The following is a 26,673-nucleotide window of genomic DNA, read 5'->3' as shown; positions in this document are numbered from 1 at the left end:
CAAGACTTTCTAACGCCCTCTCCTCATCACCTACAAGGACAGCCGACCCTCAGGAATTCATTAGAACCTTGGAAGTATCTTTCCTTTCTGCAAATGCTGTTCTCGTTGTGTCTTGGGCTGATAGTAAATGTTATGTACTTAGTAAATAAAAAGGGCACTTATGTGATACTAATTCTTGTTGCTGGTCTGTGTGTGCATTGGTGATTCTGGGAGATAAACAGAACCTGTAGGGGGGCCCTAGCAATCTGTTAGTATTGCTAGGTGGCGTAGTCGTACTGTATACAGGGCAGGAAATAATTATTGTTTGAGGGGTCACTTCACTTTGACATCTCTTGTTTCTACTCCCTCTCTTTCTCTCCCCTTCCATCTATCTCTGTCTAAATCTCTGTCTGCTGCTGGAGACTTGTCCTTGAGCTGAGGGCCTCCGTCCTGTCAGCGGGAAAACTGCATCTTTATCTCCTCACACTCTCTCCACACTTTCAGGAATTTCGGGTGCTAAAGAAAGCCCCTTGTCCTGAGGCTGATAGTTAGGGTATTGACTCATGCCTGATCACATTGTGAAAAATTGTCTGAAGTAAAAATTAATCTCATCCAAGTTGTGCAGGGGCCCATGCAGAAATGCGATTAATGGAGTGTAACAAAGTTACAGAACGATAAAGGGAAATTGGGAATCACTTTTTTGAAAGGGCGGGCAGCTTTCTGTGGGTATGGGGCAGCAACATATCGCAGGATCTACAGATGCTGTTTGAACAGGAAAGAGAAGAGACACAGATAGATGGGGAAAGAGGGACTTTCACTCCAAGGGATAGGGAGTAATTAAATGTACTGGAAAAGGCAGGCATGAGTGGACTGAGGTTGCTTTTGGACTCTCGCACAGACACTTCTTTTCCACTGTTTTGAAGGAGCTACACTTATGGTGTTTCAGGGAATCATTCCTACTTAGTACATAAACACATCAGTATTAAAAAAAATTAAATAAAATAGTAATGCCCTACATAAAAAATTAAATGATATGTTTCATTTTCATGCAGTATTCCTGTAACATCAAACTAAGCATCCTTGATTTAGAGATCATACAAATGGGACTGAAAGGAGTCACAGTCACAAACATACGTGGAATAGCTTGATTTAATGTGTAATGGATGATATTCCTGGAGAAGACTGGGATTTATACTTTGAACATGGAAATGCAGTAAAATTGAGACCATTCCAGAGCGTGTATTTGTTTTTACACGCTGGAGTTCTGCTTGTCACTCCCTGAGCTGAAGGGGAAACACTCTGAGTCTGGTATCAATGTGTTGTAATGGCTTGTTATCCTGTTTGAGGATTTCCAATCCTGCCTGCTTCTGCTGCCATCCCCACCCCCCTTCTTTCCCCCTGCATCACTGCTGTCTCCCTCTGGGGCAGGCTGCTCGGCCAGTGATTGCTGTCTGTGTTCATTTGGTTGTGGGGCTGTGGTGGACATGGTGTTGCCAGGGAGATAAGCAGAGGCGTTGCCATAGTATTTCCATAGCAACTGTCTCCTGTGAATTGCCGAGAAGGGCTCTTCAGAGCTGAGGCCATGCCAGCTCCTGAGGGACAGAAGAGAGGTCTGGGGGGCGATCTGAGGAGGGGGAGGCTTCATTGGCTTAAACTATGAATCGATTCTGCTCTGAAGACACTGAGACAGTTCATCCATTTTGCTGGGCGCATCACTTTCCATTTGTCTCTTCCCCAACCCCCACCATGGTCAGCTGCAGGTCACCTGGGCACTTCTGTCCATTTCCCTTGCAGAGTTTGATGCAACCAGGCCTTTCTTCAGTTAACAGAAGGGCTGACCTTGCTGATGATGATCACTGTGACAGTTGGGGATGAGCTGGAACAAGGACTGAAGTGGAACCCCATGACAAAATTATTTACCGTAAGACAAAAGCTGCAAAATAAATAGCCCATCCAAAGAATTGCAGCTGATTCCGATTTTTGCAGTCTTCATTTCCGAAACAGCTCCCCCCGCTGCCCTCCTGAGATATAAACAAGCTATCTGTCAGCAGGACACTACCGGGGCTGAGATCGGGAGGGCGCCCACTCGGCCTCCGCCAGTCCTGCTGTTATAAACACCCAGAGGGCTGTAAACAACCTGCTGTGGTCCAGATGTTAAACAAAGTAACAAATATGAAGATTAATAACAAAAGAATTGACCTCCAACTTCACAGTAGTTGAATATGAAGGTGTGTTTCATGCTTACCTGGTGGGTCTTGTGTTGCTGCTATAAGACTGTGGCTCTGTGCTTTCTGCAGGGGAGCTTCTCTCTCTTGTTTGCAATTTTCCCTTTTCCAGGTGAGTTTGCTCCTGAGTCATGTGGCTCTTTTTTTCTTCCTAAGTGGGTTTGACATTTTCCCTACACATTCCTAACAGATAGAACAGTTGTCAGTTTCGAGCTGCAGGGCGATATGACCTGCTGGTTCACCTCACTCACTCAAAATGACAAAAACTGCCTTCAAAATATTGTAAACCTCAGCTTTAAAACCATTGTTGAGCCTTTAAGACCCCTGGTACAGCTGTATGCCCAGGAGATCCTGATGAAAGCCCGTGCCATCATCGAACACAATCATATCCTACACCAGTCTCTTGAACATTTGCCCTCAGGAAGCCGTTTTCACTGTCCACAGTGCAAGACAAATAAAAAAAAATTGAGCTTCATTCCAGGGGCCATCAGGCTTGCAAACAATGACTGTAAATGATGTCTATTGGACAGAGCCCACCACCCCCACCCTCACCCCCACAAATGTGCATGTACTAACACCTTCCTCAATACTACACACTGTTACTTTCAATCACTTCTTTTTCTGTCCTTTTGCTGTTATAACTATGTATACTTTTCCGCAGCAATGTTTTGTTTTGTCTTTGTTTTGGTCTAGTGTTGTATGTTGTTCCTCTTGCTGCTAAAATTACCCTCCCCCCCGGGATGAATAAAGTACTTGAATTGAATTGAATGTTCTATTAATGTAATTTTGAACTGCCTGCATGCCAATTTATAGCACTACAATAATTATATGCCATAGATATAGGTACAGCAGAATTTAAATTTGCAGCTAGATTTAAGGAGTGGGACTGAAGAGTTCAAACATACTGTTGTGCACTCTGATAAATGGCAGTAATTGCTATGCTGTGTTCTACGACTCCCACTAAAGGTTATTTGTCCATTCCTCAGGCCACTCCCTCTGGCTTCACTGTGAAAGATGAGCTGGACTCTGGAGCCTGAGCATTGAAGTATTGAAGCAACAGGACCTTTCAATAATTCATCTTTGTTTTGATGGGTGTATTGTATTATTAATCAGATGGTCACTGTGCAAGCCAAGGTAGCTGTGGCTTGGAAATACAGAAACAAATGAATCCATGCTGAAAGATGCCTGGGGTCTTAATGCAATTCCTTTAAAATTATTTTTCAGTGAGGCTATGCTCTGTTTTCCATGCTGCAAATGATTCCCGGCTGGATTCAGAATGGAAAAACATAGTGCCTGTTTTCAAAAAGAAGATTAAAAAAATCCAAATCGTCCGAGATCACCCGGAAAAAGCTCCTGAGTGGAACATCCACTAAACATGCCGTAGTTATTAATGTTCAGTGTGTGTTCACTGTGGGATCACTGAAGAGGTATTTACAGAATTTTGTTCTACTGGAATCCTATAGGAACATATAGGAGTCCTATATTTGGGTGACCTGAACCATGCCTGGCAGAGGATGGCAAACATTTTTCTGTCCAATAAAAATAAAACATCTATAATAAGTTAAAATATGTTGATGTAGATTATAGCTGCCTGTAGCTGCATGTCCCACCAGCAGACAGGATGATCACCTCTAGGTTAGTGTTCACTGTCACATTCACAATTACTACCCACAGTCTGCAGCTAGTGGCATGAAGCACTTTCATTTACATCTACTGTTAGTGATCTCCGGAAGTGCAGCTTAGGTGCAAGGGTGGTAAACAGAGCAGTTGAATTGATCAAAATCAGTAGTCCAGTTAAGGGAAAAGGAATCTCTAATATACTTAAAGCATTTACTGATGTGTTTTATAAAACCTCTGGGTAAGGATCTGTTATTTCTTTATTTTGCAGCCACTTTTAATTCCACCAGGGGCAGACTCAAGTACCTTATTAGCATGTCAGATCTCAGAAGGTAAGCAAGGCTGGGTCTGTTAGGATGAGATTTCAAAGGGAATCTCAATGAAAGGTGGGTTGCTGCTGTAAGTGGTGGTGCTGTAGTGGTGCACCAGCAGGTGGTATTCTTAATCATCATTTCAAAAATAGCACCTCACTATGGTAACCGGGGACACTGTGCTGTAAAAGTCACCCTTGAGTTGTAATGTTATACTGATGTCTTGATTACTTGGTCATTAAAGGTTCAATGGCAGTTTTTAAGAGCATGGTTTATACTAGTAACTCTGGTGTCCTGACTAAATTCCACAATGGGGTTACATGATCTTGCAAGAGAACCCCTTTGATTTGCCTGGTAAGCAATTGCTTTTCTCTCTTACTGATCTGTTGTGTAGTGGGACTGCTGGCACTTGATATCTTCCACAAGTCACCCTTGTACTGTTGTTCGGTCGTGGATGAATTTAGTCCCTGTCTGTATATAAAGCTCATTGGGATGAAAACTAATAACTAATAACATATGTTTAAAGTTAAATTTGTGTAAATATGGGATAATTGAATATGGAACAAAATCATTGCTGCTCATTTTATCTTGAAATATGAAAACAATACACGATTAAGTTTAACCTATACAAACGAAGTAATGCTAATGAACCTGAATTTAATCATTCTAAAAATTCCAACATAAATCTTAGTAACAGCACAGTATAGGAAAGGATAAGGAGCATAGGATGCTTGTATATTTAATGTAAAATAACGGAACAACAGCTGCATCTGCTGGACAAAGTGTCACTTATACTTTCCTTACATCTTTTCGTTTTTTCCCCTCGAAGCGTCCGACGAGCCAAAGAATGAGGTATGTCCTTCTTCGCTTGCCGTTCACCGCGTTTCCCATCCTGCCCCGCTCGCTGCTTGGCAGCCACAGTATCGGAGCGCCAGAGGACTAGACAGAGAGGTTGCAGCAATGGAGGAAAGCAAAAACAAAGAGAAAACTCAGCCGGAAAAGATAGAGGAGAAGGGGCAGCAGTCGGCCGGGAAGGACAAGGAGAAGAAAGAGGAGCAGGAATTGGTGAGCTGGGGGTGTCCGGGAGATTTTTTTCGGTCTTTGATTATTCGGTTAGAGTGGCAGGGAAGTGAGCGGATTATACCTGAGTCACTGTCCGTCAGCCTGATATGGTGGAGTAGGCCGAGAGAGCTTTGTCATTCGATAAAATAACACAGCACCCAGTTTCTCTGCCAGAGTGCATACTGAAACTCATGCCTTCCTGATGACGAACATTTAAGATACCATTTGAAAAAACGTCTCGGTGATCAAATGAGGTCAAACGATTAAATAAGTTTGGTTACTAAAAACAGCCATAGTCAAAACACAGCTATGATGTTCTAATTCATTTCAGTGCAGCAGGTGGCGGCCAGAAGTTGCGTCTGGTATTCTTCACACGCTGTGGGATCATTTCATTTTGTCCTTGTTCATATGGTAAATTCACCTGCATTAATTAGTGAAACAGTGCGGTGAGGTGACAATATTCTCCGAGGCACAATACTGCATGGAGTTCAAAAGTTTTAGCGGCTGCGGGGTCTCGAATGCAACTTATTATAATAATTATAATAGTGATTTAAATTTAAATATCCTACACGCAATTCATGACTTCGTGTAGAACAGTCTACAACAGTTAAAACGTGAAATGAATTGGATTGCTATTGGCTCGGCATCTCATCTGTTGTTCTTTAAGTGGGCATCGGTCTGCCAAGCAATGTAATCTCAGTGGTTATTAGATTGAGCCTGGCGGTTTTACATATCCGATCATTTCTGTAAGGATTCCGTGCAAGTGTGTGTGTTTATGCTTGCTTTTAGCTGGTGTAAAATGTGCCTGTAATCCCTGAGATTTGTTGTATTTTGCAGTCAGAGGAGGACAAGCAGCTGCAGGAGGAGTTGGAGATGCTGGTGGAGAGACTCAGTGTGAGTACAAATGTGAGACTTAATCCGAGAGTTTAGATAAGAACGTTGTATCAAGACATGCATTGATTTTGTTAAATCAAGTTTCATTTTCCTGTTGTAATATGTTCATGTGTCCCTGTCCCCCGTCCCCCGATAAAAAAACTGTTCGAATTGTTGTGCAGTTTCTTTGCATTATATTAAAATGTAATTGGATAAATGTATATATAATTATTTGTATGGCGTCAGTGTATAATAGTTGATAAAAATGTGTCTTCACTGCATGATTGTCAAATTAGTACAAGATTGTGAGTTTTTTTACAGGTGAGACAAACAACATCTTAGCTTCCATCTCCTCCCAGCTTGTTTCCATTTTCCTTTTAATGTTAACCTATAGCTTTGAGTGTTTTAAATTGAAAATGTTATGCGTGCTGTAGTTGCAATTTACAGTCCCCCCACAACCGTTTTGATTGTCAGAATGTTTTATCGCCTGCCCTCCAATGTCACTGTCGTTTTGTTTAGCGTAAAGGATAATCTGATGTGTGTGTCTGTGTCTTCCAACTCACTGTTTCCCCACTTCCTTGTTCTCTCCCAGGAGGAGGACACCTCCCTTTACCGCCCAGCGCTCGAGGAGCTCCGGCGCCAGATCCGATCCTCCACGACCTCCATGACGTCTGTGCCCAAGCCACTCAAGTTCCTGCGGCCGCACTACGGCAAGCTGAAGGAAATCTATGAAACGATGCCAGCAGGAGACAACAAGGTGAGCCCTGGCTGCAGCAGGGAGCTTGCTGTGTAAAATAGTTGGCTGGCAAAACGTGAAAAAGAACATAATAATTCCTTAAACATATATAACCCTTTTCTGAACACTCTACTCAGTGCTTTATGGGTAATGGAGACTCACCTCTACCAATGTGCAGCATCCACCTGACGTTTGAGATGGCAGCCAAAGTGTGTTAGTATGTTCATCACGCATCAGCTATCAGCGGGGAGGAGAATAGAGTAATGAAGCCAGTTCACAGATGAAGATTATTAGGAGGCCATGATTGGTAAGCGCCAGGGGGAAATTTGGCCAGGTTGCCATGGTCACACACCTACTCTGAGATTTTAAATAAATAGAAAGAATCAGGACCTTGGTTTTAAAACTCATCCGAAGGATGGTGCCTTTTTTACAGTATAGTGTTCCTATCACATCACTATACTGGGGCAGTAGGACACATCCAGTCTGTGGGGTGAGTGCTCCCTACTGGTCCTGCTAACATCTCTTCCTGCAGCAACCTCAGCTTTCCCAGGAGGTCTCCCATCCAGGTACTGACCAGGCTCACACCTGCTTAGCTTCATGGGTTGCCAGTTGTGGGTTGCAGGGTGATATAGTTGTGAGGGAGTGAGGTTAAGTCTGTGGGTTGTGAAGCTGCTGTGAATGTCGGAGAAAAATCTGAATATTTGGGGCATAGTGGGACTGTCATTGGCTTGTGTTAGTCTAGGTGTTACTGATCTCAAAAAGCCTTGCAGTTAGGTTAAAAGGATTATTACCTGGAGGTCCCAAGTTTGGCACCTGGTTTTGCCAGGGTTTTGCTGTTAGTCACTGTACTTCACAGGCCTGGTAGTAAGTGATGCTGCCAAAAGCAACTGATATCTTTCCTTTCTTCCTGTTATTTTGGACTCAGATTTGATGTTGTTAAGTATGTGAAGCAGTTATTGAAGCTAATGGCATCATCTCATTCATCGTGTCGCTGCTGCTGAGTGTTAATGTTTCTCTCTCTGTCCTTCTTTTTGTCCCTTTCACAGCGCTTCTGTGCTGATGTGGTGTCAGTCTTAGCCATGACCATGAGTGGAGACCGCGAGTGTCTGAAGTACCGGCTGCTGGGTTCCCAGGAAGAGCTGGCATCCTGGGGTCATGAATACGTCAGGTCTGTTCTGGGAAGGGGAGTGCAGGACGCTGGCCATTTTCTGTGCCTCTACTTTATGGTGAATGTAATGGTGTTGGATATGATGATTCAGTGTGAGGATAACATGGATATAAATGTGTAGGAAGCCAGTGTGCTTTTCAGCATTGCTGCAGAACCTTTTTTGAAATTATTTTAAATCAGTCAAACTTTATGAATCAAACAGATAACATATATGAAATGTATCATATATGATGTGCAGTACAGAACAGGATATTAGCATCATAAGGTTGTAACAAGGCCTATGACATTACATAAGAACAATAACTAAGCAGAGGAGGCCGTTTGGCATTTGGCCTTTCTTACTAATTGATCCAAGGATCTCGACAAGCTGTTTCTTGAAAATGCCAGGATATTACCTTTGATAACTATCAGGTAGCCTGTGTATGTTTCATACACCCATCATCCTTTCTGTCAAGAATTCTCCTTTTTTGCTTTACAATACATTTCCACATAATTCCCATTAAGATTGACATTAACTCATTTGTTGGTGTGCACCACTATGTGGGGGGTCAGTCCTGTTGTGTTTTTGTGTGGGATTTTGTTTTTATTAACCTTGGGCTGCTCCTCCATAGCCTGCCTCATGGGGATCAGTCTTCAGTATTGAGTATTTTTAATAGGTGTGAAGACAATTCTCCTTTACTCTTAAAATATTTTTGAAGTTATATTTCAGTATAGAATGAACACATTTCCTAGAATCAGGAATCAACCTCCAAAAAATTGCTGTTGAATAAATTAACAACATGTTTATTCAGTAGACCTAACATGTTAGAAAGAGTAGCTTGGCTTTTAAACTTTTCTTTCATAGATGGACTAAGTGACTGTTGCATGCCTGCAAAGTCTTGATTCCAGTTTTGAGCAAGATCTGTGCCAGAATGATTGTGATCAGGGAGATGGCAAGCTCTGATGGGCATTTACAGTGTTCGTATGTGCCTGTGGTTTTCTTTCAGGCATCTGGCGGGGGAAGTGGCGAAGGAATGGCAGGAAGTGGAGGAGAGCGACAAGGTGCAACAGGAGACATTATTGAAGCTGGTGAAGGAGATCGTGCCTTACAACATGGGCCACAACGCTGAGCACGAGGCCTGCGACCTGCTCATGGAGATTGAGCGGCTGGACATGCTAGAGCTTTACATTGATGAGAACGCCTACGCCAAGGTCTGCCTCTACCTCACCAGGTAAGCAATCCCTCCACCCCATTGAGTCAGGAATGCACAAACCTAGGCAGTTATCAGATTCCCTGCAGCAGAGAGAGGGTGTTTCCACTGACTGCCTCACTGTCTACATTGTCACACCTTAACCAGGTAAATCAAACCAGCTCATCACTAGACGTGCTTCCATTATCTCTTTGTCCCAAGGAAAAGATAGGAAATGATGCATGTCCAGTATAGTGTCCATTAATGCACCACAAATAACTCTTATAATATGGAAGATATCTAATTGAATGCAACATGGTGGATAATTTGACTAGTATTTTGCACTGGAGTTCCATTTAAATATCCATTCTTCAGTACTTCAGTAAATTTAAGTATTAGTAAATTTAAGTCAGTATATTAGTAAGAACTAATTTATTTGAAGGGTTTCATTCAAGAAACAGATGGCTGAGCTTGTTGAATCATTTGGTATCTGCCTGTCGGATCAAATAGGCCAATTGTTTGTAACCGTACTTATGTTCATAAGCGTAATGTCCTGTTCCCTTCTTGCCAAACATACTGATTCTAATGCTTCAGTATTACAAGGTTTATCTGTCTCACTAGGTACCAGACTGTACTGAAAGCTAATTGTAGCCATATGGTGGGAATTGCACACTCTGCCTTAGTAACAGTTAAACTTAATTGGTTCATGGAGGTAACAGGTGACTAAGTGACAGAGTTGGTCTCTCCCCCTATCTCAGCTGTGTGAGCTATGTCCCCGAGCCGGAGAACTCTGCCTTGCTGAAGTGTGCCCTGAGCATCTTTCGGCGGTTCAACCGTTACCCCGAGGCACTGCGCCTCGCACTAATGCTGAACAACATCGAGCTGGTGGAGAACATCTTCACCTCCTGCAAAGACATGTAAGTCTGGCCCTGCTCTTCCCACTCCCGGTTCCTCCCTTCCTGCCTTCCTGGTCAGGAGAGCTGGACTATTGTCTAACGCTCTTGTACTACATCTGCGCCTAGTGTATTTTTAAGTTGGCAGTGGGTTTGCTGAAGTGCAGATCTTGAAGTTTCTGGAACTGAATAAAATTGCCACTTTTTTATGGAGCCGTAATATTAAAAATTGCTTTATATTTCCCTTTGCTTCCTGTATTCCACCTTGTATAGTATAATGTGCAACTTGTGTGTTTAAAGTAGTTAAATCCAAAGATTACATGAAAAAATTGAGCAAAAGCAAAACATTGATGGTATCACTTTCTTCACATCTCTGTAAGGATTGCTGTCCTCACTCATCACATATGGATCATGCTATAATAATGTCATCGATCTCATGAAAAATTCATTCTAAAGTACAGAGAAAAAGATTGTGAATGCCCAAAGACAAATATGGAAGTTACATAGTTTAATCATGATGGCCTTCTTGAATCCAAACCAGTCTTTTTGTATATATCCAATAGAGTTTATATTAACCAATCATGTCTCTTGAAACAAAATAAAGAAATAAGTTACAGAGGATTTGAAAAAAAAGTGAAAACTCCTTGTTTCATTAGCTCAGTTAAGGGAATAATAAGAAGCAGGTGTTGTAATTAGATCTTGATACAGTAGTTTAGAAGGCCCCTCCCTATATAAAGAGCACCCTATATTGGTGAAGTGGTGTCTAGAGTACAGGCTGAACTACTTTTTTATTAAAATCATTTACTTGAAAGAAAAATACTTCTAGTTTACTTCCTAACTTTAAACCACTTTTTTGGTTAATCCGGGTCTGAGGTACATCCTGGTGGCCAGCACAGATGACAGGAGAGCTTAGGCAGAGATGAGAAACTAGAAGCAGGAAGGGACAGACCTTTGGAGAGAGCTCAGGACAGGGGCAGCAGTCTTCTGTTTGATTCAAATTGATGTGTGGGCAGTCAGTGAAGATTCTCGAGTTGAGTGAGTGTGAGTGCGCTGAGATCCCTCTGACCCTGGTGTGTGCTATTCCAGTGTCATCCAGAAGCAGATGGCTTTTATGCTTGGAAGACATGGTGTCTTTTTGGAGCTGAATGAGGATGTTGAAGACTATGAGGATCTGACTGAGATCATGTCCAATGTGCAGCTCAATAGCAATTTTTTGGCCCTGGCCAGAGAGGTGAGTTGAACAAGACAAGAGGGAGACAGATGTTATACCATAAAGAAAAACTATCAATAAAGGAAAAGTACCTTAAAAATTAAGATTTGACGAGCACAGGGAATGAATGGGGGAGGTATCCTGGCATATACTGTATGTGCCAAAACCCTAAGACCTGGAGAGAGGTGCTTTAGAAATGTATTTAAAATATTTGTATTTGCGATGTCAATGTGGATAGGTTTTATTTTTCTGTCACTGCTCAAATTACCAACTCTAATATTTCTTTTCATCTGTTTGCGTCTTTATCTCTATTTGTTTGCATCTAGACTTCTTGCTTTTAATCTATAAAACAGTACTGCAGGAAAAAATCTTCTAAATTGTATTTTTAAAGACATGTTTAACTCCATTCTCTCTTTGTTCGTGTTTTAAAGTTGGATATTATGGAGCCCAAAGTTCCAGATGACATCTACAAAACACACTTAGAAAATAACAGTAAGTATGACTGATGTATTTGTGAGATACAACATTTTTTCTGTACTTCTGCTAGTTTTATCACGTTATTGTTAATGAGCTTTCGAACACAAAACACAAAATTGATATAACTCCACCTCCATTTTGTATTAATAAACATTAAAACAGTGGGATTTGGTTTATTTTGCTCTAGTATTCTTTCGCCGAGACTGCTCCTTTCACACAGGTTGCGAAGTGTGTGTGATGCCATGGGTAGTGCTCCACCACTGTTTTTTAGGTGTGACATTTCAAACACAGGCATGGGGAAAACAGTTTGGAAGATAATTCTGGTAGACTAAATTCTGTAGGACAAACCAGTAATATTACATTTCATTACGCTATTCTCCTTATTTACAATATGTCACATTCGGATGGACAATTCTATTGTCTCTAGACTTTTTAGGCCACTTCAAAGCACCTGAAGAGCTGAGTTACTAGTACATTACTGATGCAAGTGTGAAGCTTTTACAGCATTGTTGTGAGTCTGAATGTTGTGTTAAAGGCTGGGGAGCAAAGGTGCTAAAAAATCTTACCTTTAAAATACATTTTATGTCTGTGTAATACACTTGATACTGCAGTTAAATTAACATGATTTGTTTTGGTTGTTAAAGTGAAAATGGCATTATGCACAGTGAGGTGTTACAGTGGACGTAAGCATTTAGCAATTCATTTGAACAGTCTTTTTCTGAAAATGAAATATGGAGGAAGGGGTAGTTTCCTTTAGCCTAACACAGGACTAACCATTGGATTATCTTTTATTTTCATGCATTAATATAAAAATGTGTTATGTATACTGGCTTCCACCACATATGAAACTCTGTGGGTTTGATGTTGAATGTGTGATTCAGCAATGGGCATCATGTTGCTGTAGTTGGAAATCGGGAAGTATAGTGTCCGAGATATTAAGATGGCACCAGAATAGCAATTGGAGAAATTTCAATTATATTTTAGTCAAATATTTTATTCCTTGAAGAATTTCAGTTTCTCCTAATTATCTTAGATATTGTGTTATTTCACCTCCTTACCACTAGAGGTAAGGGTTTCTTTTGTGGGTTTTTTTCCCCACTTTTGAGTGGGGAAAGTGAGTGTTTTTAACACACTTTCAGTTTGTTGGTCCAGTCAGCAGTTAATAAAACTGTGGTTGGATTAAAGGAGACTATTTCAGTAAAGGAAAAGCACACCAGAAGCAGTTTCTGTCCTTTGTTGTATAGCTCGGGGCATTTCTAAGATGCAGTTATTCTACGACAGTTGTTAAAAATAAGAGTCATGTTTTAAGTTGAAGTATACATCACTTTTGTCTTGTGTCTCCTTTCAGTACCAAAAAAAACAGTGTATGAGGTTCAGTTTAAGCCACTCTGTTACTGTTAGTTAAAACTGTTAACATGTTTTTTGTGTAAAACATACTTACAACCCACTTGGACAACAAGACTGACTTGTATTACAGTATCATTAGTGGGTTCTACACTGTAATCCTATTGCCACTATTATAAAGCTGTTCATCTATATCTCCTGATAGGCATGATTTCAATATATATCTGCCATAATTCAGGCAGTCCCTGTCATTGTGACTACAACCCTGTTCTCCATGGGTCTTTGCCTTTTCCTCTCTCACTTCTTTTTCTTCCTCTTTCGTTCTTGCTGGCATGACATCCGTTTTCCTTACTATCCCTTTGTCATAGGGTTTGGAGGCAGTGGCTCCCAGGTGGACTCTGCACGGATGAACCTGGCTTCCTCCTTCGTCAACGGTTTTGTGAATGCGGCTTTTGGGCAGGACAAGCTGCTGACGGACGATGGCAACAAGTGGCTGTACAAAAACAAGGACCATGGTGAGAGGCTGGGGCAGGAGAACGGAAGGGCCCTGCCCATATCAAGTGTGGCATTTTCTGCTCTCTTCTTGCTTAAGATCAGTGCAGTCTGCCTTTGGTCCATCATGCCATTGCGGTTGTCAGTTCTCAAACTCTATTAAATCGATCAGGTTTCTTCTTGAGTTCCACTTCTGACTCGGCTTGCATCTAACAATCTTTAAGAGAGAATCCGTGCTTGCTGGTAAACCTGGAACATTGTTAATTCAGTTTTGTGCTTGAAAAAGTATTAAACAGGGAAGGTCAGAGAAACTATGGACAAAATCTATATATAAACACTGAGGCAGATGGCTGGGAATAGTGTTGGAAATAGCCAATGATAATGTCAGCAAATGTGTGTTTTTGCAATATACTCGGAAGATCTCTTCATGTACAAAAAATCTACAGCTGATCTGAAATCGGAACAGAGACCAGATACATGGTCTGGGATTGAAGGAATCCCCTGCTCGGACAGGCTAATATAGCTGATATTTTTAGTCTTCAACTGAGACTGTAAGGGCACCTGATCCGAGTATTCAGAAACCTGAAAGACTTTGACAAAGTCAGCCCACTAGACATTTCCAGAATTCTGGGGACACAAATGGGGCTACAGGAATGTGGATTTATATTTTAGGATGGGGTGCACCTTTTTACACAAAGGGTTAGCTGACCAGCCACACTGTCAAAATTAATACCCTAGCTTCTTTCAGGCAATTGCTTCTAGCAATCAAATGAATGGGTATAGGAAGTTTTGTTCTTGTGTGCTTTATTCATCGTGATCAGGCATAATAGGTTTCTGTGAGTGATGTGTGGAACTGTTAATGTGTGATGCTGTGTGCATTTAGCTTGGAGTGCTGTGGGAAATGAGCAGCCACTACATGTGTGTTATTCTGTGCTGTTACTTAGTGTTCTTCTCTCTCTGTGCAGGTATGCTGAGCGCTGCTGCCTCCTTGGGGATGATCCTGCTCTGGGACGTAGATGGAGGGCTGACACAGATAGACAAATACCTGTACTCCTCTGAAGACTACATCAAGGTTAGGGAAATCAGGCAGTCTTCTTGGCTCCAGTAAATCAAAAGGCATCCACAGAAAAAGTGCAATATGTCTCAGGTTTTACAAGCTTAAAATGACTGAATGTAAATTAAAACCATTTGTTAATAGTGTGTAGGATATTATAATAGTATACTTTAATATAATCTCTCCGATTGTGCTGAAATCTTACTTCCCCTTCTCATCAGGTTTTTTGCTTCTCTCTTCCCCTCTCCCCTTGCAGTCAGGTGCCCTGCTGGCCTGTGGAATTGTGAACTCAGGGGTCAGGAATGAATGCGACCCTGCCCTTGCATTGCTGTCTGATTACGTGCTCCACAACAGCAACATCATGAGGATAGGAGCCATCTTTGGGTGAGAGCTGCCTGCTGGAGACATTCACACACTCTTATCTACACAGACTGCTGTGGCCCTTGAGCTCAGACCTGGTGCAGGGGTATCTGGCATTGTCTGGATTTTGTTTTGGCTGTGCTGTATGTAGTTTCAGTGCATTCCCCCTCTGTTTAAGATGTAGGTTTACTCTAGGGTAGGGATGGCCTGCCATGATGCTGGAGAACTAAGACTTGGAACATGTGAGTTACTAAATTGGTCAAACCTGTAGTAGTTCAGTCCAGAAAAGCCAATAATGGCACAAGGTCTTTCTGTTTTTATTTTGAAGGGTTTCTAAACTACTTAATTTCAACATATTATATCCTCCAGTGGCCAAAGCTCAATTGTTCTGTTGAGAAATTTATGATGTATAGTTGACCCCTTATAGTTGACCTCCGTTCGTGACATTATATAGTGCTCCAAGAAGGCACTGGTGGCCCTTCAGATCCAGGGCAGAAAACCACTAGGCTATATTGTTTTAATGCAGTATAAGTCACATCCTAAGAAGGATTTTCTTTTTGTGGTTAAAATCTACTGAATAACACTGAGCATGTTTCCAACCTGTGATTAGCTGGTGATATGCTTAAGATTTTGTCTGTGATGTTGCAGATGTTAACTGTGAAGTTTATCTTGATCAGTTCAATTATACATTTCTGTTGCTGGCCTCTTGAAGTGTGTGTATATATATATGAGCGTGTATTCTTAAAGATTATGAAAGTATTTGTAAACAATTTTAATCAGATTTAAAACAGTCCATCAGATTACTTTATCCAGAGTTACTGATCCTGAATATATAATTACCCAGTTGCACAGTGAATTAAGTTTGTATTGTATATTTTTAGCTGTTCGTGTTATATGCCATTCATAAATTATGCATAGGTGAAGAAGTCAGAGTGCTTTAGAATTTAATTGATTTTCCACATGTAACAGTAAGGTTTGTGTGGTTACCTTTCTTCCATTGTATTTAACAATTCATGCTTTTGAAGATTTTTAACACTTTAACATTTTTTAAGTTGCTTCTCGTAGTGTGCTTTTCATGTGAGCATTGCTGGCTGTTTGTTTTTATTTCGCTTGAAAAATAGTTACACAATCACTGGGTGCTTCTGAGCCGGAGGTTGGAAGCTGCAGCATAGGCTGGTGCGCGATGCTGAGCGACGTGTGTGTCTGCTGTCTCAACAGGCTGGGGTTGGCATACGCCGGTTCGAACCGTGAGGATGTGCTGTCTTTGTTGCTGCCTGTTATGGGTGATTCCAAATCCAGCATGGAGGTAAGAAGCCATGCTGCCAGGGGCGTCATTACAGGATCCCACTGTACAACTACACAGTCAAGGTTTATTATACAAATCGATGTGATGGAATGGAAAAGCAAATATAATGCATATGCATTTGTTTTTTAAACGTTTTCTGTCTAAACTTCTGCCAGTTTGCTGAAAACCAATATAAGGTACTAAATTAAGGTTGTGGCTTATGTTTGTGAGCCTGCAGCATGTAAAAACTGGAAGTGCTGTGCATTATAAAAAAGATTGAAAACAAGAGGAGGACATCTAGCCCATCTGTCAGTAGCTAATTAATCCAAGGATCTCATCGAGCTGTTTCTTCAGAGAAGCCAGGGTATGGGCTTCAGCAATGGGTAGCTTGATCCCTACTGCCACAAGCCTTGGGGTAAAGCAGCCTTTTTTCCTGGTTTTAAATACACTTCCACATTATTTCCTTTTGTGTCCTCTGGTTTGTTATACTGTGAATTCTGAAGAAATCCATTGGGTTAACTTTGTCAGTGCCTTAAGAAACACAAGGCCTATTCCCAAGTCACATATCTGAAGACAAGCATCAGCTGGACAGCTGCAAAGCTAAATTCACACTGGACTTCTGTTGCCAGTCTTCAGTAATGCACTTTTAGTCTCAGTGGTGTTTCAATTATTTTGCTCTCCGTCTCATCTTTTTAAGATCTGTTTTGATCACTGTACATCCTCTTACTGTGTCTCTTTCAATTTTGTGCTACTTCTCCCTTGCCCCTGAAGTTTCTGTCTCATGCCTATGGCTGTCTTTGTGTCTCACACTCCCCCTCTTCTTCCTCTCTCCAGGTAGTGGGTGTGACGGCGCTGGCCTGTGGGATGATTGCTGTGGGCTCCTGTAACAATGATGTCACCCCCACAATTGTGCAGACCATCATGGAGAAGTCAGAGCAGGAGCTAAAGGACACCTACGCCCGCTGGTTGCCCCTGGGGTTGGGTCTCAACCACCTGGGTGAGGGGAGAGGAGGGCTAGAGTTCTCTGGTGGTCTGGCTGTCTGTCTTCCTTTTTGTCTGTCCGCAGTCCCTCATCAATATCCTTTATAACTAATTGTTTCTGTCTCCTCTCTCATCCTCTCCCCCTACTTCTATGATGACTATGTGCCAGCAGCCACAGTGCTGGTGGTTCCTTAGCGAGGAGGCTGTTGTTGATCGTGTTATTAAGAGTTGTATCTCTCCATTTGTCTCACAGGTAAAGGGGAGGCCATTGAGACCACGCTTGCTGCCCTGCAGGTTGTCCCAGAGCCATTCCGCAGCTTCGCCAACACACTGGTAGAAATCTGTGCCTATGCAGGTCAGTGCCCCACATGTGTAAGAAAGAACACACTTCACAGCTTAGACTTAACCTACTGGGTGAGCTCCACTTACACTTTTTTCTTACACTATTTTGTGTAAGAAAATACACTATCTGCACACTTGTGTACACAGATTAAGATATCTTAAATTAAGAGCCTGTATATATTGCAGTTTCACAGGCACTGCAGTACAGTAATTTTGAACTCTCCATCATTCGAGGTTATAAGCAAAAGCCTGCAGTTTGTAAAACATGAAATGAATCAATAGATTATTCATTTTGCTGAATTTTTACAGCTGGGGATTATTCTGAATCATTCCAAGTGAAATACCTTACTCAGCAGTAAAATACCATACTCCCTTACTCTGGTTGTACCCTTCCTGTTGTGAGTGCAGATGCCAAACCACTGGTCCACACTGCTCCTATTGTAGCATACCTCATATATGTGAGCTTATTATTAATGAGTTATAGGCAGTTTCAGGCATCCCTGTGCTGGTTGCTGTTTACTCATTAAATTCCTGTGACCAGCGCTCAGGTTGCAGTGATTTCCTTGCTGCATTCGTCTCAAACTGCATTATGCACAGTGACAGACTTCAGTCCTTACTGATGGGCCAGAGAGAAATTGTTCACTTTACAGTCACTGAATTAAACAGTGAGCTTTATAACAAGATTTCCGTATTTTTAAGAGTTTACATGAATTCCAGCATTTCACTCCCCTTTCTGTCCACGCCTCTACACTCTCCTCTCATAAGAACAGAAAGTTTAAGAAGGAGAGGAGATTATTCAGCCTGTCTTGCCCTTTCGATTAGTAGCTAGTAGCTGATTGTAGTTATTTTCTTTCTGACTCTCCTTGTTCCTCCTTTCCCTCTTCCTCTCCAGGCTCAGGCAATGTGCTGAAGGTGCAGCAGCTGCTCCACATCTGCAGTGAGCACTATGACAACAAGGACAAAGAGGAAGATAAGGATAAGAAAGACAAAAAGGAAAAGGAGAAGAAGGAGAGCTCTCCTGACATGGGCTCTCACCAGGTCCGGCACACAAGCCTTGCTGTCCAGTCAGCACCAGCTCTGGCCTTCTCAGCCTAACACATACCCCTTTTCAGTGTAACACCTGAAGTGAGCCGTCTCAGTGCGGCTTGTTACCCACTAGCTATTTTGCCAAGTTGAATCGAAATCAAACCAAAGAACTCTGGCATCACCCTTGTCTCCATCATTGTTGCTGCAGTTATGAATTATTGGTGTTCTCATTTTTTGTATGCTTCTTATTGACTTTTTAAATGTTCAGCACTGTTAAAAATTCGACCTGTGCCTCATCTAAAACTGATAATCGCATTCTTTGCTTTTTCAGAAATGAAAAGGGGGGAAATAGTCCCTTAAAGATTTAGTGACCAAACTTTAAGATTCCTATTCATTACTACTTTCATTGATATTGTTTTGTTTCTAGTCTGCAGAATTTGGTCTCTCTGCTGTTTTTAACTGGTAGTTACATTTTGTTTCCTACAACACCCAATAGGTGTTATGATATCTGTATTTTTTATTATTTTTTGTTTTCGTTGTTTTTTTTACCTAACCTTTAGAATTTTAAACAGTGCTTTGTTAAGGATGTTGTTGACCCAGCTACCAACATTTCATGAGTTACTGAAAATTACTGAATGCACACTATTCCACATGTATAGTAAGGGAGTTTTCCTCACATACAAATGTTTCCCCATTCACACTTTAATTTGTTTTATACCAGGATAACACATGGAAAACCCTAGGAAATATTTAATCAAACGAGCATTAAAAGAATTAAACCTTGTTTGTGTATACTATGTAGCAACGGTGCTTCATCTTTGGTGACAGACAGGACAATGCTATAAGAAATATAGATGGTTGATGATTGTCTGAATAGTGCTCTCTGTTGTCCCCAACAGGGTGTTGCAGTACTGGGAATCGCACTGATAGCAATGGGGGAGGAGATTGGGGCAGAGATGGCCCTTCGGACATTCGGACACCTGGTTAGTACCGACACTTACCTGCAAGAAGAAAGAATACAGTTGAAAAATCAGAGTAAAAAAGTGCTCATTTAGCGTGCCCTGTTGACTTCAGGGTGGTGATTTATATTTGCTTAAAATGTTAAAATGTGTGCAGGCATTAAATTTGTTTTCCATATAAGATGAAGAAAGTGGTTTTATGCTATATTCTGCCCAACTCTGTGTGCCATCAGCTGCGGTATGGGGAGCCCACCCTGCGGCGGGCAGTGCCCCTGGCTCTGGCACTGATCTCCGTGTCGAATCCACGGCTCAACATCCTGGACACACTCAGCAAGTTCTCCCACGATGCTGACCCCGAGGTGTCCTACAACTCCATCTTCGCCATGGGCATGGTGGGCAGCGGTGAGTCTGGAGGGGGGCATTGCTGCCATTCATACTACTGAGTACTTCCAAGCACCGCTGGTGTTCACAAAACAGCTGTGAGGGTCTTCCGTGAGTGACATGTTGAAGACTAAGTAGTGGTAGTCTAGATATCGAAGTAACATTTTCATAGTTTTACCTTTAGTAAACCTTTAGGTTTGATATTTAGTCTGTAATAAATCATTTTTTAGGAGAAGTATCAGAAAAGGAAATGCTTTCACCATGACAAGTTTCAAGTTTTGTTGCAAGCCAATGCCTGTGATATGTCCAGCAATCTGTTTTTTTTATCTCTCGGATAAGTTATTCTTAGTATTTCTGCAATCCATTGGTGCACAGAAAAAGAAGTATTGTTGGCTTGTCACTAGAGGGCACCCCTTACAAATGCCACATGCAGTGGTTTCAGTCACAAACCACAACATGTTTTCTGAAACAATGTAAGAACCTGGGGTTTCTTAATGAAACCACATTATCTGAAATGGAGGTGCAAATGTCATATTCTAATGCCTACTATTAGACATGCAGCTTATTGTTGTGGGCTTGCTATAATAATAATAATAATTGCTTACACTTATATAGCGCTTTTCTGGACACTCCACTCAAAGCACTTTACAGGTAATGGGGATCCCCTCCACCACCACCAATGTGTAGCATACACCTGGATGATGCGACGGCAGCCATAGTGCGCCAGAACGTTCACCACACATCAGCTATCAGTGGGGAGGAGAGCAGAGTAATGAAGCCAATTCATAGAGGGGGATTGTTAGGAGGCCATGATTGGTAAAGGCCGATGGGAAATTTGGCCAGGACGCCGGGGTTACACCCCTACTCTTTTCGAGAAGCACCCTGGGATTTTTAATGACCACAGAGAGTCAGGACCTCGGTTTTACGTCTCATCCAAAGGACGGCGCCTGTTTACAGTATAGTGTCCCCGTCACTACACTGGGGCATTAGGACCCACATGAGCCGCAGGGTGAGCGACCCCTGCTGGCCCCACTAACACCTCTTCCAGCAGCAACCTTAGTTTTTCCCAGGAGGTCTCCCATCCAGGTACCGACCAGGCTCACACCTGCTTAGCTTCAGTGGGTTGCCAGTTGTGAATTGCAGGGTGATATGCTATGACAGTGTCTGGACAAATTCTTTTGGAAATGATTTTGAATTTCTCAATTTGATAATGGCTTTTCCTGATATTTTACATTAATAAATCTTCCTTATTCCTGCAGTCTCTCTGCTTTCACTGTTTCATTACATCTGCATGAAGTCATTATTTTGGTTGGCCAGGCTTGTAAGAGCTATGAGACCTAACTCTTAGTAAATCTCTGGTATTATCATAGCTGAGTGTGCTGGAACGGTAAAGCAGGGTAGAATGAAAGAAGGCTGGGGTGAAAAGTAGAAATTGAAATATCTGGAACATTTAAATAGCTAAACCACATTTGTAAGGGCCAAGGGATTCTTCAGAAGCATTAACTATATTCTACAAAACGTGTTAAAAAGAAACCGCATTCCTTTAAATGAGTTTTGATCTTCTGTTAATTAAGGACGTATCGACTATATCTCCAGTTCTCTCTTTCATGATATGAACTTATACAAAATTTCCATTTCTTGTCTTGTTTTGTCTGCTGTCCACACTGCCAGGAACCAACAATGCCCGTCTGGCTGCCATGCTGCGGCAGTTGGCACAGTATCATGCCAAAGACCCCAACAATCTCTTCATGGTTAGGCTGGCACAGGTGAGGGAGCTATTGTAGTTGGTACTGATCCCTGCAGCATGTGTCTGTATCCCCTTCTGAACCTGCCTGTATGTTTGTATAAATATGTATCTGTGTATTTGTGTGAGCCTCTCAGGCTGAGGGCCTTGGCTGCTCCGAGTTCTGAGTGTGAGGAGGTGTCATGTTGTGTTCTCAGGGTCTGACACACCTGGGTAAGGGCACCTTGACCCTGTGCCCCTATCACAGTGACCGGCAACTCATGAGCCAGGTGGCCGTGGCAGGACTGCTCACCGTCCTCATCTCCTTCCTGGATGTCAAGAACAGTAAGTGCTAAGTCTGCATTAGCTCTTTTTTCATCTTGCTTAGTTTTTCCCTCTCCCCATCTGTTATCCCTACTCTTTTTTTTCCTTCCTTGTCCTTGTTTCTGGCTTTATTTTTTTGGTGAAGTCCACAGTCCTAGAATTATGGATAAGTGGATTTTGCATCCAATTTTATATAATAGAGGTATTCTTACCTCAGCATTGTTGGATTAAATTCATAATTCTAGTTCACTGTAGTATTAATCAGGATATTGGCTAACTGCTGTGACTTGGTAGCATTTTCCAGGCAGTCATTGTGAGCATCTGTCCCTGAGAAGTGTGTGTATGCACTAAAACATGATAATTTATCCTATTCAAGCAAAATGAAGCATTGAAATCATTTATCTTTAAATGTTAAACTATATATATCATCATGGTGTGTATGTCATGGCTAAAAAGTTTCTAAAAGATCCTGGAAATGTCCTGTAGTAACTTTGTGAAAAGAGTGGAAACCCTATATTTCCAGCACATCAGTAATAACAGTTTAAATCCAGTTCTCATCAAATGTGGAAAAAACTGAAGAGGCGAGAATCAGGGGCTGCTTTAGAATACAAATTGCACAGGAACAAGTAGGTGCTAGTTCTGTGCTGAAAAGCAAAAAAGGACGACAGAATGTTTCAGCTGTGAAGCGTCTTCAGGTGTATAAGGAGAGCATGAGAATAATGAGTGAGGAGGACAAAAGGTGTGTGAGAATGGAGAGGGGGAGGCAACAAAAGGGGACTAAAGATATGAAAATCTGTGAGACATACTCCAGTGGAGTGTAGTGGGTGGAAATCTGTAAATGAATGGTGAGATTTAAAAATAAGTCAGTCGATCCATGAGAGCTGGGGGAAGTTGTGAGCCCTGTTTAAAAGTAATTTTGCAAAAGAAAGGATTGTTTCTTTAAAAACATCAGGAGCAAAGATTCTCTTTAAACTTGGTTCACACCTTCCCCAGCTCTCAACGATTGACTAATTTCCATTTCTTTGGACCTACTTTGTCGCTTTTCCCGGTCCGTGCTCACATATTCTTTCCTTTGTCCCCTTACTCATGTCTCAGATTCTTACATTCCCTCCTTCCCCCACACACCTAAGGAGACTCAACAGCTGAAACATTTACTTCTTCCTATTTCCTTTTCAGCATGGAACTGACCTCTGTTTGTTCATAATAAACTTAATTCCAGCTACTTAAAAACTGCAATTTACAGCTCAGTAACCCTCTAAATTGCAGTTTTAAACATAATTCTGGTACATAAGATGTTTTACCACTTGGAGGATAAAAAGCAGTACAAAATAAATACATATCCATTCATTTTTAGACTGCTTTATCTAATTCAGGGTTGTGGGGGAGCCAGAGCCTATCTATGCAGACAGCTGGTGCGAGGCAGGGTACACTCTGAACTGGACACCAGTCAAACACAGGGCAGACATACATAAAACACAGACACTCACACCAGGACCTATTAATTTACCAGTATGCCTTTGGACTGTGGGAGGAAATCGGACCACCTGGAGGAAAATCATACAAACGCAGGAAGAATATACAAACTTCATATACTCCAAATGAATTTCAGGTCAATAATTTATCCCAAGGCCCCTGTGCTGCAGGGCAGCAATGCTAACTACTGCGCCACAGTGCCACGTGTATTAAAGATTATTTAAAATATTTTATTATATGAAGGCTAAAGTAGAAATGAAACCAAATACTCTTTAAGCTGTCTATCTTGATGCTCTTGTATCTTTTTCACCTTTCTGCTGTCGGTAGTAATTTTTTGTTGCTGAGCCTTGTCTGCAGTGCCACTCTCATGGTCCTCTCTGTCCCGTTCCAGTTATCCTGGGAAAATCCCACTATGTGTTGTACGGGTTAGTGGCAGCCATGCAGCCCCGCATGCTGGTGACGTTTGATGAGGAGCTGCGCCCGTTGGCGGTTTCTGTGCGTGTTGGACAGGTGAGTCTGGAAAGGGACCTGCAGTATGTAACCTAGTCAAGGACAGAAGTCTCAGTAACCACTTAATAAACAACCTCTGTTTGTCCATTAAATCCAGTTGAAATTATTAGATAGATACTTTATTGATCCCGTGAGGGAAATTGCAGAATATTATTGTGTTTAACTGTTATAATCAAAGCTGCAGCCCCAACTTGTGCCACATTCTTTATTAATGCATTCATTCATGATGCAGAAATTACCACTGTGTAACAATTATACAGGTAATAGCTCCCCTTTAGTGACAACACTGCTAATATTCAGTAGTTAAGCTGGTATGGATAGAAAAAGACATGGCTTCAAGTGTCTTAATAGAGATGGAATGGAATAGTGCTTCACACCTAATGTAGTCCTGAGAAGCTTGCAGTCCAGATAACTGAATGATTAGACTAGCTGCCATCCTGCAAGAGCAGACAGGCTGGTGTTGGGGTGTTAGTTTCATGTGTTTTGTGTGTCTCCAGGCGGTGGATGTGGTGGGACAAGCAGGGAAGCCCAAGGCCATCACAGGCTTCCAGACCCACACCACACCGGTGCTGCTGGCCCATGGGGAGAGAGCCGAGCTGGCCACCGAGGAGTACTTGCCCGTTACGCCCATCCTGGAAGGCTTCGTCATCCTGCGCAAGAACCCCAACTATGATGCCTAGAACTCCCTCACCCCCTATGGGGGCTCTCACTGCCCCTGGACTTGTCTCACTCTCATTCTGTTGTTTTCTGCCCCCTGGGCTAGGAGAGCCATCTCCTGAAGAAGGAGACCACAATGCTGCGAGAGGAAAACCAGCACCCACAGATAATACGTTTTGGCAGATGTTTATCATGTTTTTTTTTCCTTTTGTAATAAGCGCATGAAATGCCAGTCTGTTATAACCAGAATTATTTTTTTTGTTTTGTTGGTTTTGTTACAGTACTGTTAAAGGTTATGTAATAAATTTATTTCTGGTCCACTCTCTGGACTGTGAAAATTTGTTTCGGTGTGTAATTGGAGACCATAATTGAGGGGCTGTAATGTCAACAGAAAAAATAATTATTTAAAAAACCCTACAGAATTTTATGAATGCATTGTGGACTGTCATAAACAAGGTTTGCAGTGCACAGGCGATGTTTTGGAGTTGCAATAAAGTGCTATGTATTTTTTAGCATGGGACAAACTGTCAGTAAATCCATGTATTAAATATTCTAATAAAATTTCTTGTTCTCTAATTGCTTTCAAGCAGAGGGTTAAAAACTTTCAGTGTCCATTCAGTTTAGTAAAGTTTCCCAAGTCTAAACTTAATTTGAATACTAATTTGTTTCTGCTGTCATTCTGCATTGAAAACCTGTAGGTGTACTTATATTGATATATGCTGCGATTAGTGTTCTGAGGATTTTTCTGGTACATATGGTGTTAATTTACTATACTGCTTTTCTGCCTTGTGAACATCCAGTTAACCAGGTGATCATTTTAATTATATTTTCCTGCTTCCTCTGTGCTGGTCACAGAAGTTTTTCAGTGGAGCTTTGAGTGAAAGTTAAAATTAGAACATTAATTTTGACTGCTAGATAGACTTATGTTATTTTTTTATATATTTACCAGAAGAGAAAATTCCTTGAAGTCTCAGACTGGAATGTGGAAGAATGTAATGCTCTCACATACAATAGCTGCTGGTAGAACTGCTGTACTGCCGTGCTGAAGGTCTCAGTTCCTCTGCATCCTCTCCTGTGTACATTAGAGCAGTACTCCTGATCCTGGAGTGCCAGAGCCTTGACAATTTTATAGGTAACCCACACTCCTCAGTAGCTACATTATAACTAAATTGTAATTAGGTCAGTGACTCACTTTCCTCACATAATTCTGGATTTTCTTGCTCTATTCCACTCCCCTAGCAACCCTCTCACTGTATCACTGAAAAGGGTGGTGGCACTGGTTTCGTGTGTGCTGACTTAATCCTGCCCTGTCCACTCTCTTCTAACACCTTCGAGATTCATGCTGTTTATCACACTGGGTGGAGTAATGGTGAGGACTTCAAACTATAAAAGGATGTGGATTCAACACCCAGGTGGGACACAGCTGGGTATTGAGAAAGGTACTTCTCTCAGGTTGCTTTAGTGAAGCGCCCTGTTGTATTCATGGGTAGTTAGTAAATGATAGCTTGTTCTTAACCTGCCAATCAGCTGATGTTTGTGTTACCATTTCCTAGCTGGGGTTTCCTAAATGAGTTGAAAGGCTTCCTCTCATTTATAACTTGTAATCAATTGATGTATGTGTCCCAGTCCTGTTGTTGTTTCTCCTGTCTGACTGACATGTCAGAATCATGACTCTGGTACCCCTGAGTGGAAAGCAGTGAGGGGGTAGAAGACTCTTAGCCTTTATGCATGATTTGAACCATTGTGTGCCAGTGACTGAGCCTATGTCTCTGTTCTGTGACTGAGGAGACAAACCTGTTGGCCTGCACAGAAGCTGCTGTTGGTAAAGAACATTTTCTGGCCTGCCAGTTTACGAAATCCTCTCTACAACCCCCAGCTTTTAACAAATTACTCTACACTGACACTAAAGAAACCTAAACATTTAAAGCTCTATCATTTTGCTCATTGCAAATAGTTGGAATAGTGCTCCTTCAACAGCACCTGAAGTCATAGGGAGGCCTGTAACTAAAAACTAAGTTTGTGTGTAACCATGTCTTCTGTTT

At 41.8% G+C, this 26,673-nt stretch overlaps 1 protein-coding gene across 1 annotated transcript; it reads left to right on the top strand.

Annotated features, from left to right (window-relative positions):
- Positions 1 to 5,037: 5,037 nt before the first annotated feature.
- Positions 5,038 to 24,951, top strand: psmd2 (proteasome 26S subunit ubiquitin receptor, non-ATPase 2). Its single transcript, XM_088612301.1, has 21 exons — positions 5,038 to 5,197; positions 6,032 to 6,088; positions 6,660 to 6,824; positions 7,850 to 7,971; positions 8,958 to 9,182; positions 9,899 to 10,057; positions 11,120 to 11,264; positions 11,675 to 11,735; positions 13,433 to 13,579; positions 14,522 to 14,628; positions 14,867 to 14,994; positions 16,189 to 16,276; positions 17,090 to 17,252; positions 17,490 to 17,591; positions 18,471 to 18,616; positions 19,504 to 19,587; positions 19,797 to 19,965; positions 21,616 to 21,710; positions 21,886 to 22,012; positions 23,856 to 23,974; positions 24,472 to 24,951. The coding sequence occupies exons 1-21, from the start codon at positions 5,093 to 5,095 to the stop codon at positions 24,652 to 24,654; spliced, it is 2,697 nt and encodes an 898-aa protein (XP_088468427.1). The 5' UTR covers positions 5,038 to 5,092; the 3' UTR covers positions 24,655 to 24,951.
- Positions 24,952 to 26,673: the final 1,722 nt, after the last annotated feature.

The sequence above is a fragment of the Lepisosteus platostomus genome, chromosome 2 (assembly GCF_059453375.1).
Source record: "Lepisosteus platostomus isolate fLepPlt1 chromosome 2, fLepPlt1.hap1, whole genome shotgun sequence".
NCBI lineage: Eukaryota > Metazoa > Chordata > Actinopteri > Semionotiformes > Lepisosteidae > Lepisosteus > Lepisosteus platostomus.
This window is presented reverse-complemented; position numbering and strand designations above follow the sequence as displayed.